This window comes from Bolinopsis microptera, chromosome 11, assembly GCF_026151205.1.
Source record: "Bolinopsis microptera isolate Bmic1 chromosome 11, MBARI_Bmic_1.0, whole genome shotgun sequence".
In the NCBI taxonomy this organism is placed as follows: Eukaryota; Metazoa; Ctenophora; class Tentaculata; order Lobata; family Bolinopsidae; genus Bolinopsis; species Bolinopsis microptera.
The window spans coordinates 17,943,884-17,962,051 of NC_087082.1; the positions used below are offsets into that span (position 1 = coordinate 17,943,884).

General features: G+C 37.0%; 3 protein-coding genes across 5 annotated transcripts in view; 2 read left to right on the plus strand and 1 right to left on the minus strand.

Moving 5' to 3' along the window:
* Positions 1–18,168, plus strand: part of LOC134823189 (polyunsaturated fatty acid 5-lipoxygenase-like) — a 1,185,970-nt gene that overhangs the window by 390,463 nt on the left and 777,339 nt on the right. The gene's annotated exons all lie outside the window — the stretch shown is intronic.
* LOC134823181 (extracellular calcium-sensing receptor-like) lies at positions 1,964–9,008 on the plus strand. 3 transcript variants are annotated; one of them, XM_063834563.1, is made up of 20 exons: positions 1,964–2,023; positions 2,277–2,417; positions 2,565–2,709; positions 2,912–3,078; positions 3,309–3,448; positions 3,645–3,796; positions 3,921–4,020; positions 4,189–4,385; positions 4,591–4,691; positions 4,852–4,959; positions 5,171–5,248; positions 5,743–5,815; positions 6,021–6,098; positions 6,236–6,366; positions 6,543–6,634; positions 6,762–6,896; positions 7,136–7,244; positions 7,412–7,556; positions 7,714–7,821; positions 8,422–9,008. In XM_063834563.1, exons 1-20 carry the CDS (start codon positions 1,965–1,967, stop codon positions 8,809–8,811), a joined length of 2,649 nt encoding a protein of 882 aa, XP_063690633.1. In that variant the 5' UTR covers position 1,964; the 3' UTR covers positions 8,812–9,008. The 3 variants fall into 3 exon arrangements, with proteins under 3 accessions (XP_063690633.1, XP_063690634.1, XP_063690635.1); XM_063834564.1 differs by lacking the exon at positions 5,171–5,248; XM_063834565.1 differs by lacking the exon at positions 5,171–5,248 and having other exon boundaries at positions 3,651–3,796.
* Positions 14,176–18,136, minus strand: LOC134823207 (uncharacterized). Its single transcript, XM_063834599.1, has 9 exons — positions 17,928–18,136; positions 17,528–17,651; positions 17,071–17,285; positions 16,714–16,837; positions 16,258–16,472; positions 15,858–15,981; positions 15,402–15,616; positions 15,045–15,168; positions 14,176–14,803 (listed from the first exon to the last, which is right to left on the minus strand). The coding sequence occupies exons 1-9, from the start codon at positions 17,952–17,954 to the stop codon at positions 14,628–14,630; spliced, it is 1,344 nt and encodes a 447-aa protein (XP_063690669.1). The 5' UTR covers positions 17,955–18,136; the 3' UTR covers positions 14,176–14,627.

Consider the following 18,168-nt stretch of genomic DNA (forward strand, 5'->3'; position numbering starts at 1 on the left):
ACATACAAATTATACTTAACCGTCTACTTACTCGTTCCTATAAAGACACCACCAAAATCTCTTTAAAGCACTGCACGTGAACCTCCCAACTGTGAAGATAGCACTGGATATGAAGACACCTGCCTCTTAACAGGGGGGTAGTGCCATAACACTACCACCCACAGCTGGGTACACTGAAGGACACTATTAACACATGGGGAATACCCCCAACAAGCATGTCCCCATATAGCGAGGTGCTCTGTAATATCTTATTACCAATGTCTAGCCTCACAGATCCCTCGTCCTAAAAGGGCTGCTGTTGTTGTTATTATGTGGCTAGGATACCAGCTAGCTGGCTGCTGGCTCGTGTACATTAAGTTGTGTATTGTTTGGTAAAGAAACGCCCTTACTTTACTGTTGGAAAGTTGATAAGTATCATTGCTGTTTAAGGTTGTAAAGAAGGGCACCTAGTATTGCATCTTAGTTAGCACCATGATAGAGGTCCGTTAATGCACCCCATCCTCGATGATATCATTGATATCGCACATCTTTCTATATATATAGTTATAAAGCGAGACGTTATATATAAAGCATATCTCATCCAGTACATACCGTCACATGCCACTTGACACCTCCACCGAAGTGGAAAATCGTCGGTAATGCTTACCATTTGATAATTTGTATCGATTATCCGCCACAATTAGGTTGACAGCTCGCTCTGTCTGACGTGCATATCATGGTATAACGTCCTGCTGTATTTACTTACTGGTAACTAGATAACTTCATTATAGCAGGAGGGGATCTGGGCTTATAATAACCATTGGAGACTGCAGCCCGATTATAGGATTATAGGATTATATCAACAGTATTTAGCTCTTCTGATATATATATTATACGCAAGTGGTAGCGAGATATATGATAAGTCTGTGTCTCTATAACTACTTCTGCTGTTGTTATGTTGTAGTTAATGTAATGTTTGTCATGATTCAACACTGGTATTACTGTTTTAGTAGTTGGTGTTCATGTATTCAACCTGGTCATCACTAGTGTAGTAAGAACTAAGATCACCATCTTTTCTGGGTTTAAGAATCTAAATTATGAAATGATCACGTGTATAATGTACGGTACATTACTGGTCACGTGGTATAGCATACAATCTTATAAATACCCGTGAGTAACTTTGCTGTACGAACTCAGCAGTTGCAGGTCAAATTAGATATGTTGGCAGCTAGCAACCATTTTTACAACACTGTCTTTCACGCGGTTGTAAATATTTAGTAAGTTCTACGAAATTGCATTCAGCCGGTAAATAGGTCCATAATTACTGATCAGTGATTGCACTTTTAATTGGATGACTAGGACATGAACAATGTGGGAATGTAGCACTAGTAATGGTTGTTGATATATGTCCACATGGGGGTCTTATTAATTGTAGATTTTCCAAATGTTTTCGTTGTCGTGCGGATATGAATAACATTTCAATTCTTCTACAGAAACTCAGAAGAACAGCTTCTACTTTTGTTCACTTCAAGCTTCATACGAGACTTCGATCCAATCATTTCTTTTCTGTTGTTGCCAGGAGGTCCGGTATATAGAGGTTTCACTGTATTTCTGTCGTTGTGTAGCACATAAAATACCTTGTAGAAACAACAGTGGAGGATAGTAGCACCACCCACCCATTATTCCCCTGGATGAAGGATTGGCCTGCTATAGGCGTAATAACTGTCCGCATTGTCCCTTGCTAATAAACGTTGAGTGTAATTGCAACGGTTACATGAGTAGGTAGGTAGTGTTTAATGTAATAAATTTCTCACCAGAGTTTGTAGTTGTTGCTGTTGAACGGCTAGTACCTTTAAATTTTTTTTTCTGTGGATATTACCTTTTGGTCCCATTAAAACATTATGATATCTTAAGAGATTCTTAATGTTTTGTGTAAATTCAGATTTAAATTTTAAAATATAACTGAAACTAAACTTCCTCTCAGCATGATCAATACTTGGATCGTTCTTATATTTTTATTAGATCGCGGACAAGCAACCAACAAGTAAGCACCATAATTTTCTTACTTTAAACACCTCGTTTTAGTGTTCAAATAAATGTTTTATCTTGGTTATATGATGTGTTGTTCTTATCTCATAGAACATCTTGATATCCGACCACAATGTATATTATATAATTATTGTAGGGTTCTCATGGATGATGATTTTCAAACAAATTAGGCATCATAATTGTTTTAACTATTCGTGTTTTTTCAAACGATTCAATGATAAATAAATCATCTATTTTTTCCTCCCCAGAAGGTTCATAAGGAACATCAGAAATAAGCCATTGCACACGCTAGCTGGATTATTTCCCGTGTCAAAGCACGTGTCCCCAGACCTAGCTCCTGGACCAAAGTCTCCTGCTTCCAATGATGGTGTTTGCGAGCAGTTTGAAAAGTACGATACATAATAATATGTTAATTTTATTACTTTGTGTTTTTACTACTATGTATCCATATTCTTTTCCTTTGGAATTTACAATTGACATTATTCTACTTTTGTTAGTCGTCAACATCAAAAAACAATCTGTAAACTCTTCCGCAGTGACGGATGGTATATGATGCTGGCTATGGACTTCGCAATTGAGAAAATAAATGAACGGCAAGACTACAATTTTGAATTAGAGAGTATCAAATTAGACACTTGCGGTACTTACGAAACAGCCTTCTGGTTGAACGACTTCACTTCCGTATGAAATTATAATTGTTATAAGTATTATAATTTTTTTTAATTGTTCACTTTAGATTTGGGGTAATTCATTGACGAATTTCCCTTGAAAATGATATACATGCATAATATATTCTTAAGCTTATGTCACATGAAGTTTACCATTATTAGACCTACACGACAGCGACACAAACTTTAATTACCGTACCCCTATCACTATCCAGATCATACAATCGGACCAATTCAATGTATCGGGAATAGTGGGTGCCTCCTACAGCTCCAACAGCAAGATAGCAGCTCACGCTTCAACCATGTATGAGATCCCCATGATATCTTATCAGAGCAGTGCTACCTCCATCAGTGACACCTACTACTTTCCTTTCTTGTTCAGGTGGGGTTTCACTTTCTTAGTTTAAAAGTTTTCACGTTTTTAGTGACCGAGGTCTTTATCTACTAAATATCGTGAATTTGCAACGGTAATATGACCGAACACTTTATAATAGCTGATAGCAGAGTGTTATGAATTATAGGGTATTTTTTTGCTGATGAATCTAATTCATTCATTCAGATAACAGAAGTACATACTTTCTTTATTGGCAGCAAATAATAGATATACTTCAGGACAATCCCAATCGATGATCTCCAGGCCATAGCTCTGAAAAACCTTCTAGCGGAGCTCAACTTGACCTACATTGCCCTGTTTTATGACTCAAGCTCGTATGGTGTTGGCTTAAAAGAAATGCTCGACAAGGACCAAAAGGGTAACAATTGTTTTTTAATATCCTTTCGAATTATTTTTCCATCATACGGTCAATTTTTTTTGCATCGTTCTTAAGGCAAACAGCGCATATATTTAAATGTTGTAAAGGCAAAAATTTGCACTAAAAATACATATCGTCTCGCTTTATAAATAGTAAGATATTGTCATTAAAATTATTCACAATCCTCACCAACTAGATTTAGGTCCAGACAAAGTTTGCTTGCTGGATGGAGGTTATATGATAAGTTTAGACGAAGATTACACTTACAAGTATGAAATCAACAAAATCATTCAAGAGGACACTATTGGAGCAATCGCCGTCTTTGGCTATAAAGGAGACTTGGAGAAGGTAGGAACTATCAGACTTAATTATTTTGAGTCTTTTTATATGTGCGGCCAAATATCAAAATATGTTACCCCAGGTTCTTACTTTGTTAAGCAATATGTCACTGTATAAATGTTGCTTATTTTAGGTGAAAGCAGCGCTGAATAAAACGGGAGAGCGCAGTGCTGACGATTACATTTGGATAGCTAGCGACGGTTGGGCTCAGTTCGACACTGACCCGGGATTGAGTTAGTAATTTTGGCTTCTTCTTTTGTTAAATTGGGTCCAGATACTTATAGTGAAAGAAATGTATGCAGCACACCTAATTGATGGTATAATTCATGAAATGAAAATCAGTAATATAGTAGGATTCGATACTTTAAATATAACTATCGGTTAATGCCCAATGTTTTCAGAGAAAGTCATCGGAACAACCTTTAACGCAAGCATTCTGGCAAATTTCAGCGAATTTTACGACAAAACGATGGATAAATTGATCAGTAACAGCTCTTCTTACCATGAAAACGACCAAACAGTAAAGATATTCAAAAGATTCCAGGATAATGCTGAAATGAAAAAATTGCTAACAATGGATCCCTCTACTGAAGACAAGGTTTGCTTAAAGTATTGTTAAAACCGTTTAGCAATATGTAATTGACTGGATTAAACATTAAATCGCTTCTTCACCACCAAAAGCCCACTTTTCAATGAATTGAGTTAACTAATTGTAGGTTTTAACAACTAATATCTTATAGATAAGCTACATTACTAATAATTGAGTTAACTAATTGTAGGTTTTAACAACTAATATTTTATAGATAAGCTACATTACTCCGGTCGTTGAAGCAGTTTTCGCCTTTGCAGAAGCCCTGAACAACGAATCCTCACTATCCCTGAGCACAAAACTCCAGGATCTACAGTAAGTGATGAATAATTTGTATGCCATGCAGCTTACTTTTTACGAATAACTCAATCTTTACTGAAACTGAAAACCATGTTACACTATATCAACTACATTTGTTTCCAAAATGAGGCGACCCACGTAGGAGGTTTATTAAACAAAACCACTCACTCATCAGCTACAACGTATCGAAGGTGTTCGAAATCAAAGGCAACAGCCACAGCATGATAGAAAGACTTACTTACGGTGACCAAAGTTACGGTGCTTACTCCTACTCTGCGTACAGGTAAGAGAAACAAACTCTTCCACTTACTGGAGAGACGTTGTTTATTACAAACATAACATTTCCTTGCTTATCAGATTATTCGTCACTGTTCATATGTTTATTCACGATTAGCCTTTTGAAACGCGAAGTGTTATAACCAAATGATATCGGTTCCATAAAATGCAGAGTAAATAACCACTTGACCTGTCTGCAAATGTTCTATATATTTTAGAATAAGCCCTAATCAGAAACAGCGCTCATGGAGTCATAAAAGCAACTCCTATGATGTCAATCAAAGGGTTGTGAAGAGGTAAGGGGCTGCAAGATATTGTTGATCGGAGCGATCACAGTACAAACACGCTGAGAAAGCAAGCTTCGCCTGGATATAAACACTTTATGAGAGCACTCATATTTCCCCACAAAGCATGGGTAACCGCTATAATAGTGGCATTTTAGCAGCAGTGCAGCACCAGCTTGTTTTAGTGCGAGCATGACAACGGAGTGTCTCTGTAACATCATGTAGACTGGGAAACTAGATTACTGTACATTCTTTTAACTGATCATTTTTAAAAGCCGTGATTGTATGATGATTTTTACTTTTTTTGTCGTCAGATTATTTATGTGAAAATACCTTCATGTTTGATATTGCTTTTTTTTGATAATTTGAATTTGTAATGGTAGAATAACCTGTATACCAAGACGAGTTCGTTAGTGTTATCCTTGGTCATTTCATGTTTAAAGTTTAATCAATTCCTGTATAATACCATTCATTACAAACATACAGCTGGAGTACTTCGTTTTCAGCGCGGAAGCACCAGAGCCCTGGGTTATCGGGTCATGGCAAACTGGAGATTCAGCAGCGACTAATATTAATCAGGTAAGGACCTTTCTAATCAATGTGAATAGAAGGGTCTGAAAAGCATTTTCCTTTCATCGTGAACCATTAAAATATTATGGAAGTCGGATCAAGTGCAAATCATGATTAATATCTTGCATCTTTCTCATTATAAACGCGTTCGGAACCTTTAGATAACTCAAATTCAATTCAATAAATAAACTTGAAGATAATATTTTTGTTTCAGACACAGTTGAAGGAGTTACTCCGTTCTTGGGACATGACTGAAACATCGTCCGAGTGCGAGAAATGCAAGCCAGGCTGGGTATGACTTGTTTTACCACTTCTTTGCTTCAAAGATCAGTGCTCATCAAACATGATCCCCTTGTTGTTATTTTTCACACTCACAGTATTAAAACGAAAGCCTTCCAACCAATACTCCAATGGATAACCATTTCACAGGTCGTAGACACCGTCCGAGATCAGTGTTGTTACGATTGTGTCAAGTGTGAGTTTGAGCTGTTCCAGTATACCAAACCAAACGATTTTGAGAATTGTCACAACTGCTCGACATCACAACGTGCTATCAACGGGTACATGAGTGAAGTTTCTTACCATATTACAGTTTTTTCCTCCTCGCATGTTTATAATTTAATTCATATTTGTTTATAACTTAATTCATATTTAGAACTTTTTAACGAGAGTGCTGACTTACCAACTAAGGCTTAACGTTGATCAGTTTTTTTAAATCTTTCAAATCTATCACCAGTACGGGTTGCGAGGATATTGCTATCAGCCGTATATCCTTCTCTGATCCACTGGAATCAACAGTCCTCGTGTTTTCTTTTCTTGGAATCATATGTAAGTTTTTGTTGTTTTGTTGTTGTTTTGTTGCTGCTAGTAGCATTTATTGATAAAATACATAAAACGAATAAAGTAAAACTGTTGCATTTTCAAATGATAATTTCTCATCTTAATCCTCCTCAAGGTGTGTCCATGACGTATTGGTATATGTTTGTGTACAATTACTCTCCAATAGCCCGAGCCTCTGGAAGATCTTATATGTTACTGGTAGCTATCTGCACCTGTCTTATCTTCACCAGCCCACTAGTTCTTTTTGCCGGTATGTTCACCCTTCAGGTACCAAACACATGTGACTTTCAGAATTAAGTTTCAGTCACCACCAACATAACGATTACAAATCAAAAATGTTTGTCTCTTCAACATTCAAACTACCTGTTTAGTAATACATATAAACATTTACTCTTAAACAGAAGGTTGATAGTTCAAATAAAATTATGGTTCATGACCTCAATTTTGATTAAGATGATTGATAATAATAACAACATTGAACATCCCCAGAACCGAGTAAGTTTATCTGTATGGTGCAGCGAGTAGTCGTGGCTGGTCCTACGGTAGGCATCATAGCAGCTTGCCTTGTAAGAACCTTTTCCATTGACAGGATATTCAGGTAAGCTAAATTAAAATAATTATAGTATAGTTAGCTTAATAATTTCGCCGTCTCGTTTCCCGTGTGTTCCAGACTAATCATTAATCCTTTTAATGTTCAGTGGATTTTATGCTGATAAAGTTATATGGTTAAAAAGTAAACACGAATGTTTGAAAAATCAATTTCAGGCACCCAGGAGTTCGCCAGAGATTACTGAGTAAGAGACTCGTGCTTCTGACAATTGCTTTCCTTATCGTTATTGAGCTGTTTATAGAGTCCATTATAATCGTGTCCATGCCTTCCAAACCAAGGAACGATACGAAGGACTACGAGGTGAGAAACGGAATTATTAGGATTTGCATATATTATGTTAAACTGCATCGGGGTTAAAGTGACAACTCTTAACATTAACAAAATTACTATTTCGCTTGCCCAAAATCAATGTTCATATTTTGATATTTCTAGACTGTGAGGGTGATTACATTTTCAGTCAATAACACTGGAATGCAAGATGCCAGAGGAGGACATCATGCTGACCTTCATTTTTCCTGGGATGTTAACAATATTATGTGGAATATTTGCTCTCAGAATAAGAAAGGTAAGTGTTGGAATGGTGTGCTGAAACCACAATACACAGCATCACCGGCTTACTTATCTTATTTTCAACCACACAAGCTAGAAAAATAATGTCCACACAATAGGTTGTTAGTCCTTACGTTGATAAACAAGTCTAAGGAGCAACTGTGCTGTAGTAGCACCTGCTTAACTGGTGTATATTTAGAGTATCAAATACAGTTATACCTTACTTATCGTGTCAGCTATTAAGCTAGCATTAACTGGATCAATGATCTTTAGTTTCTTAAACTATTTAGCTCGTATTGTTTTCTCTCGGGAATCTAGAAATGGACGACGTAAGAGTGATTAATTGAGTTTGGCTTGTGATTAAACAATAAATTGGGAAATCGTTCATTAAATATTATAATTGATTGATTGAAAACCTCAAGTTGATCATCGGACAATGACTTGTGAAGTCAAGATTGAAGCGTAGCTCAGAAAATATATTTATGGGATTCTTAATTGATTAAGTGATGTGTGTTGAGTTTTACATTTTTAAAGAACTTACTGACGACATAATTAGGATCAGGATATAAATGAATGATAAACTCTGTAAACTGTGAATTAACTGTCAAATATCCAGGTTCCATCAAACTACAATGAGTCGCGATACATAATCTTCACGATAACCATCCTTACCTTCGAGAGTGTCATATTTTTCATGAGCTTCAAAGAGCTGGACTACATTTCGTACATCAGATACTCAGTCGTTTGCATAATTGTGGGAGATTACATGACCTACTTTGCTTTGTTCCTCCCAAGACTTTACATTATTATATTCAAGCCGGAACGGAACACTCTTCAGCTCCAGTGCTCTGCTAACGGACAGTTTTTGTTGGCCAAGACAGTGGACAGGGGATGTAACACCAGCTTGTCGGTTGGGGAGGATGTTATGATGAGACTCAGTTCCGGAACCGAGGATGAAATGATGACAAAAATAAATGATCCCGATCAAAGGGTTTCAGCTCTTTGATTTTTCAATACGCATTCTCTTGAGCCAACCCATGAGCGGGATATGAATACCTCATTTCATTTCATTTCATTTCATTGCGTGCCTCGAATTTTTTGATTTGTTTGAAATTGTATGAAACATTTATTTTTATTTATTGCTTAAATCTTGCTACTGTATTTATTTTGTTTGTAATTATCGATTTTCAGCTCATACTTGTTAACTTACGTATTTTTAATTTGTTTCCTATAACTATAAAGACATGTTCATTTGAGGATATTGGTATTTGGTACACACACAAAAAATAACGTTTACGACATTAGTGGCTTAATTTTTGCATTTATTAACCTAACATGTTCAGAAGTACTGAACATTAGCCCCGTGACCCATTATACTCCAATGCTCAGAAAGAAAATTTCTTGTTGGTGGTAGGCAACCTGTAAGCAGTCGACACTTGCTTCCCGGTTGGAAGTTTATTTGCATTTAATTAAGGGTTTGGACAATGGAAACGAGCGTGATAACAAAGGGTACACAATATTAAACTATAAAACAACACAATGAATAATCAGACAGACTTCTACTTCAAATCCTAATTAACCAGACTCATATCGCCCAAAAGCACCCAAAGATCTAATACTCGAATATAAAATACAGATAGCACGGTCAACTCGCCTTGACCGTGCTTTACCCTATCCTTAACCTAATCTAGATGCCCTGGACCAACCACTGTTGATTCCCCTTACCCTAATCTAGATGCCTAGAATCAACCACTGTTGGTTCTTCCTCTTACTCTAATCTAGGTGCCCTGAAACAACCATTGTTGATTCTTCCTCTTACTCTAATCTAGCTTTAGCTGTATAAGTCAACCAGTGCTGACTATTCCACCCGGACTCTTACCCTTAATCTAGCTTTACCTATCTGAGTCAACCATTGCTGACTATTCCTCCCGGGCTCTTATTCTTAATCTAGCTTTATCTGTCTAAGTCAACCATTGCTGACTATTCCTCCGGGCTCTTACTCTTAGTCTAGCTTTATCTATCTAAGTCAACCAGTGCTGACTATTCCTCCCGGGCTCTTACTCTTAGTCTAGCTTTATCTATCTAAGTCAACCAGTGCTGACTATTCCTCCCGGGCTCTTACTCTTAATCTAGCTTTATCTGTCTAAGTCAACCAGTGCTGACTATTCCTCCCGGACTCTTACTCTTAGTCTAGCTTTATCTATCTAAGTCAACCATTGCTGACTCTCGCTCTGCCAGAGCCCAGTGTTGTTAAGACATCCCTTGGTGTCGGACCAACCATTGTTGACCCGGCCACAACCAAGCCTGATAATAGTAACTACGTAATGCTCCACTATTCTACGACCGCCAATATTATACTGACCACCATAACCATCTACCTAACTGAACGACCTAACCTTAACAGGTTCTAGCTACAGAACCTGCCCGGTATCAAAATGACCCCCCTCTCGATCGGGTAAACTGGCACTCCTCTATCCCAAAAGGCTAACCCTATTTTCCTCCCGCCCCTGATAGTCTAAACAATCCTCCATTTCCCAGGAATCGCAAACTGTCCTGTCGATAGCCACAACATTGTAACACTAGTATTCTGTAAACACTCCATAACTCAACCTCGTACTGACCAAACATATGTTAAACTGACCTCTCTGCACTTAAACTGCAATAACTGTCGTATACTAATATATGCCCAAAATGCTACCGTCACATACTGGACACCACGACTGCCTTATTATAATCACTACACTACCTACATATTACACAATATTACCCTAAATTCATCTCAATTAATCACGGCTTACAAACCAATCAATAATAGTATTATTGATTGGTTAAAGCTTTAAAGGAAAGGATTTTTGGGTGAATAGCCGAAATCATTTATATCTTATTTTGGTCTGAAATACCAGAAAACGTTATATAAGAACGATACAGTTGTTTCAAATTAAGGGCAGTTGATGTCAACATTGTCACAAAAATGATACGAAATCGTAAGTTGGTTAAATTTCGAAACATTGATGATAAAATGAGATCATGATTAACATATATTGCAAGCATTATAAATATTATAATGGTTCGGCTCACATTATAGTAAGGGGAAAAGTGGCATTCCGTTGGATTTGAATGTTCACAAGGATTTCTCAACGGAATATGGTAGTTAGGACCCCTACGAACATAATTAGACTTGTTGCCAATTTTGTATCTCAACAGAAACACCACTTTTACCACTTTTTACCACCTTTGTACCACCTTTCTGGTTTGCCAAATATCTTTAGTTGTGAACGTCGTAGAAGGCTGCAAATTAACCTAGAATGTTTATCTTATCAAGGAGTAAAACTTTTGTATGAAAAATTTTGACATTTGATAATCAGCTAATTGGATAATTACTAATTAGTTATTCACCAAAAAAAGTGAAAATTTTTTATTGGCTCAAAATGATTAAAATCGTTTGAAACACGGAGAAATGTAGTTTTTAGAAAAACTTCAAAAATTGTTCACTTAAAAATTTTTTTCGAGACTGAAAATTTTAAAATATTTTTTTCCGCCAAAAGTGATCGAATTGCATGAAACGTGGATAAAAATGCTTTGCAGAAAAACTTCGAAGATTTTTAGATTGGGGAATACTAAAATCATCAATATTTGAAGTTGGAGTTCAGTAAATCTCGACATATTTGATATTTTAGTAATTAGGAATAGCTTAGCGGAAAGGGCTGAACCTGAAAAAGGTTAACCACACAATATTAGAGTTTCATAACTAATTACAATACAGCTTTATCAAATTCCACATAAAGAAACAGCACAAAAGGACCATTTAAGATCGAACCGATTTTACCTGCTGTACTATCATTTTATTGATTTCAATGATCAAAACCTCTGTACCGTCAATCTTGCCAATCTATACCGGGTATCTGAATGTACCGGACCTCTTATTTACCTCTATAATTAGACCCAGTTATGCAAGAAATGCGATTTCTCACAGGGATTTCTTTTAACTGTGCACTTTTTGTCACTCTCGCAAGAGGCCCGGTATTATAGGGGGGTATAGGAAGAGAGTGTAAATATACCTTTCATCATCCACTGTGGCTTTTTTGTATTGTGAATGCGCATGCCGCTTCGTTTGCTATGCCAGATACCTCAAATACCCCCATATCTCATTGCCAGGGTCGGGATAGAGCTGGAGATAGCATCGAGAGGTTGCTAGAAATAGCTAGATTTAGAGTAAACTGGTGGTAGCTGGGTGGTGCTAGCATGGATGTAGCAGAACGTAGCTACACGGGGTTTCATTGGAGTTGGTTATTTTAATGGCCAAAGAGTGCCGGAACTAAAGTTACTTAAGATTGCAGTTGAGGGGCAGTGTAAACCACGGTGTAGTCAGGGACACAGAGCTACAGTGCAGGAGTACTGCAAAAGAACAGTGTAGGTGATACAGTCTGCAACAGTAAAACGCCGAAGAAGGAGATAAGATTGTGACTGCAGAGGAGGAGAGGAGCTGGAACCTGATTGTGTTTGGGTTGAAAGAAGAGGAGGAAGAAGAGTGTCCTTCTCTGGTAACTGCATTTTGGAAGAGGTGGAGTGAGAACTTATTTTCAAGCGACAAGGGTGGGTTGAAAGCAACCAGGTACAGCTATCCGACCTATTAAGATCACCGTCCTGAGCTTAACAGCCTTTCATCAGAATCTGATGAAAACAGAGAGACTGACCCACCCTTTTTAGATCCAACGAAACCCTTTATATAAATCGACTTTACCGCATGAATTACTTCATGGTATCTTCTTATCAAGGCTACAGACCTTGCCGTACCGGATTTATTGATCAAAGTGAGTCTCTTTAGCCCTCTTCTTCTTTAGAGCTTTAGGTTAGTGATCAAACTCTTCGAAACTCGCTCTTCACTGGATCTATCAGGACAGATTCACATCTTTTAGGTCTCAACCAGCCTTAGTTTTCCTGTTTTCATCATGTGGTACGTTCTGCTACCTCCATTTTAGCACCACCCAGCTTCCATCAGTTCACTCTAAGTCTAGCTTCGTCGGCGTCTGCACTGTAGCTCTGTGTCCCTGACTACACCGTGGTTTACACTGCCCCTCAACTGCAATCTTAAGTAACTTTAGTTCCGGCACTCTTTGGCCATTAAAATAACCAACTCTAATGAAACCCCGTGTAGCTACGTTCTGCTACATCCATGCTAGCACCACCCAGCTACCACCAGTTTACTCTAAATCTAGCTATTTCTAGCAACCTCTCGATGCTATCTCCAGCTCTATCCCGACCCTGGCAATGAGATATGGGGGTATTTGAGGTATCTGGCATAGCAAACGAAGCGGCATGCGCATTCACAATACAAAAAAGCCACAGTGGATGATGAAAGGTATATTTACACTCTCTTCCTATACCCCCCTATAATACCGGGCCTCTTGCGAGAGTGACAAAAAGTGCACAGTTAAAAGAAATCCCTGTGAGAAATCGCATTTCTTGCATAACTGGGTCTAATTATAGAGGTAAATAAGAGGTCCGGTACATTCAGATACCCGGTATAGATTGGCAAGATTGACGGTACAGAGGTTTTGATCATTGAAATCAATAAAATGATAGTACAGCAGGTAAAATCGGTTCGATCTTAAATGGTCCTTTTGTGCTGTTTCTTTATGTGGAATTTGATAAAGCTGTATTGTAATTAGTTATGAAACTCTCATATTGTGTGGTTAACCTTTTTCAGGTTCAGCCCTTTCCGCTAAGCTATTCCTAATTACTAAAATATCAAATATGTCGAGATTTACTGAACTCCAACTTCAAATATTGATGATTTTAGTATTCCCCAATCTAAAAATCTTCGAAGTTTTTCTGCAAAGCATTTTTATCCACGTTTCATGCAATTCGATCACTTTTGGCGGAAAAAAATATTTTTAAATTTTTCCAAGTCTCGAAAAAAATTTTTAAGTGAACAATTTTTGAAGTTTTTCTAAAAACTACATTTCTCCGTGTTTCAAACGATTTTAATCATTTTGAGCCAATAAAAAATTTTCACTTTTTTTGGTGAATAACTAATTAGTAATTATCCAATTAGCTGATTATCAAATGTCAAAATTTTTCATACAAAAGTTTTACTCCTTGATAAGATAAACATTCTAGGTTAATTTGCAGCCTTCTACGACGTTCACAACTAACGATATTTGGCAAACCAGAAAGGTGGTACAAAGGTGGTAAAAAGTGGTAAAAGTGGTGTTTCTGTTGAGATACAAAATTGGCAACAAGTCTAATTATGTTCGTAGGGGTCCTAACTACTATATTCCGTTGAGAAATCCTTGTGAACATTCAAATCCAACGGAACCCTTAAATCGACCAATTTTCCCCTTACTATAAAAAGTAAGGACTGTTGAGTGTTGATTCGAAAATTCCTTTAATCATGGCAAGTGGTTGATTTAAGAGAGAGTTGACCAGTTTCTTTATGATCTAAGGGTACCATTTAACAAAAAGTTGTTTAATATGTAGATAATAGTCATACATTAATAGTCATACTATCCTATCAACATTTGAACATTTTTTGACAAATTTTGCCTAGAGGACGAACCGATTATTTCAATCTTTGGAGCTTTATAAAGTTTCATAAAAACAAAAATGTCAACTATGCACCAGGGAACAACGAAAAAGCATCATGTAATCTTTTTTAAGGAAACTCGTATAAACAGTCCACACCATTAAAAGAAACTCAAATAAACAGTCCACACCATTATAATAAGAAACATATATAAACAGTCCACACCATTAAAATAAACTCATATTTATATATAAATATAATAACTATTTTAATATAAATAATAACTTTTTTAATAACTATCTTTTATTATAATCGTTTGAACAGCTCCAGAACTGAATTCTATCTTTCAATACTATGAGAAGGTGTCTCTCAGCGGGAGTCCAAACACCAGGTGTCAAGTTAACAAAGTACTCTAAAATCACCTTGCCGTCCTCGTAACGACAATCTGTTTTGTCTGTATCCAGAGTACACGCTGTGACGGGAGTGTTTTGTAGTAAGCGGTACAATGATGGTTCATAGATGGTCACCTAAACTTTAAAGTCACGTTAGTGCCTTCGCTTGCGCTTGGCACTTTATCAAGTTTATGGTGCATTTTAGATAATAAGTATTGAAAATATATGCGTCATAAACACGCGAATGTACCAGTTTTATTATCATCGTCAACAGTCACCGCGATAATTTTATAAACTCGTAAAACTACAGAAAACACTTACTTCCGTCACCCAAACACGTAACTTGATGTCTAAAACCACAAACATCATCGTTCGGTGAGTTCAGTTTTTCTTTCATTATTGCAATCGAATATTCACCAGTTGCTTCGGCAGTGCAAGGCGCTGGCTGAAATATATACCTACTGTTAAAGTTGTGACAGGTATATATCTACATTCTACAACGAGTACAAGTTTCTTTGACGAAAAAGCGGCTTATATCTTAAAAAGCGGCTTATATATAGAAAAAGCGGTTTATTTACAAGCCTCTTTTTCTTACCTGTGAAAACTTTACAAATAAATAGAATGTAATAAATACTAAATAAATCATATAAACAGATTAACAAATAAACAAAAAAGCACCTGCTCAACAGTGTTTGCAACAACCATCTGCTGCAATCCCGTACCAGTGGACAATAGGTTTGAACAGCTCCAGAACTGAATTCTATCTTTCAATACTATGAGAAGCTCTCTCTCAGCGGGAGTCCAAACACCAGGTGTCAAGTTAACAAAGTACTCTAAAATCACCTTGCCGTCCTCGTAACGACAATCTGTTTTGTCTGTATCCAGAGTACACGCTGTGACGGGAGTGTTTTGTAGTAAGCGGTACAATGATGGTTCATAGATGGTCACCTAAACTTTAAAGTCACGTTAGTGCCTTCGCTTGCGCTTGGCACTTTATCAAGTTTATGGTGCATTTTAGATAATAAGTATTGAAAATATATGCGTCATAAACACGCGAATGTACCAGTTTTATTATCATCGTCAACAGTCACCGCGATAATTTTATAAACTCGTAAAACTACAGAAAACACTTACTTCCGTCACCCAAACACGTAACTTGATGTCTAAAACCACAAACATCATCGTTCGGTGAGTTCAGTTTTTCTTTCATTATTGCAATCGAATATTCACCAGTTGCTTCGGCAGTGCAAGGCGCTGGCTGAAATATACACCTACTGTTAAAGTTGTGACAGGTATATATCTACATTCTACAACGAGTACAAGTTTCTTTGACGAAAAAGCGGCTTATATTTTTAAAAGCAGCTTATATATAAGCGAAAAAGCAGCTTATGTATAGAAAAAGCGGCTTATATATAGAAAAAGCGGTTTATTTACAAGCCTCTTTTTCTTACCTGTGAAAACTTTACAAATAAATGGAATGTAATAAATACTAAATAAATCATATAAACAGATTAACAAATAAACAAAAAAGCACCTGCTCAACAGTGTTTGCAACAACTATCTGCTGCATTCCCGTGCCAGTGGACAATAGGTTTGAACAGCTCCAGAACTGAATTGTATCTTTCAATACTATGAGAAGGTGTCTCTCAGCGGGAGTCCAAACACCAGGTGTCAAGTTAACAAAGTACTCTAAAATCACCTTGCCGTCCTCGTAACGACAAACTGTTTTGTCTGTATCCAGAGTACACGCTGTGACGGGAGTGTTTTATAGTAAGCGGTACAATGATGGTTCATAGATGGTCACTTAAACTTTAAAGTCACGTTAGTGCCTTCGCTTGCGCTTGGCACTTTATCAAGTTTATGGTGCATTTTAGATAATAAGTATTGAAAATATATGCGTCATAAACACGCGAATGTACCAGTTTTATTATCATCGTCAACAGTCACCGCGATAATTTTATAAACTCGTAAAACTACAGAAAACACTTACTTCCGTCACCCAAACACGTAACTTGATGTCTAAAACCACAAACATCATCGTTCGGTGAGTTCAGTTTTTCTTTCATTATTGCAATCGAATATTCACCAGTTGCTTCGGCAGTGCAAGGCGCTGGCTGAAATATATACCTACTGTTAAAGTTGTGACAGGTATATATCTACATTCTACAACGAGTACAAGTTTCTTTGACGAAAAAGCGGCTTATATCTTAAAAAGCGGCTTATATATAGAAAAAGCGGTTTATTTACAAGCCTCTTTTTCTTACCTGTGAAAACTTTACAAATAAATAGAATGTAATAAATACTAAATAAATCATATAAACAGATTAACAAATAAACAAAAAAGCACCTGCTCAACAGTGTTTGCAGTAACCATCTGCTGCATTCCCGTACCAGTGGACAATAGGTTTGAACAGCTCCAGAACTGAACTGTATCTTTCAATACTATGAGAAGCTCTCTCTCAGCGGGAGTCCAAACACCAGGTGTCAAGTTAACAAAGTACTCTAAAATCACCTTGCCGTCCTCGTAACGACAATCTGTTTTGTCTGTATCCAGAGTACACGCTGTGACGGGAGTGTTTTATAGTAAGCGGTACAATGATGGTTCATAGATGGTCACTTAAACTTTAAAGTCACGTTAGTGCCTTCGCTTGCGCTTGGCACTTTATCAAGTTTATGGTGCATTTTTAGATAATAAGTATTGAAAATATATGCGTCATAAACACGCGAATGTACCAGTTTTATTATCATCGTCAACAGTCACCGCGATAATTTTATAAACTCGTAAAACTACAGAAAACACTTACTTCCGTCACCCAAACACGTAACTTGATGTCTAAAACCACAAACATCATCGTTCGGTGAGTTCAGTTTTTCTTTCATTATTGCAATCGAATATTCACCAGTTGCTTCGGCAGTGCAAGGCGCTGGCTGAAATATACACCTACTGTTAAAGTTGTGACAGGTATATATCTACATTCTACAACGAGTACAAGTTTCTTTGACGAAAAATCGGCTTATATTTTTAAAAGCAGCTTATATATAAGCGAAAAAGCAGCTTATGTATAGAAAAAGCGGCTTATATATAGAAAAAGCGGTTTATTTACAAGCCTCTTTTTCTTACCTGTGAAAACTTTAAAAATAAATGGAATGTAATAAATACTAAATAAAGCATATAAACAGATTAACAAATAAACAAAAAAGCACCTGCTCAACAGTGTTTGCAACACTCATCTGCTGTATTCCCGTACCAGTGGACAATAGGTTTGAACAGCTCCAGAACTGAACTGTATCTTTCAATACTATGAGAAGCTCTCTCTCAGCGGGAGTCCAAACACCAGGTGTCAAGTTAACAAAGTACTCTAAAATCACCTTGCCGTCCTCGTAACGACAATCTGTTTTGTCTGTATCCAGAGTACACGCTGTGACGGGAGTGTTTTATAGTAAG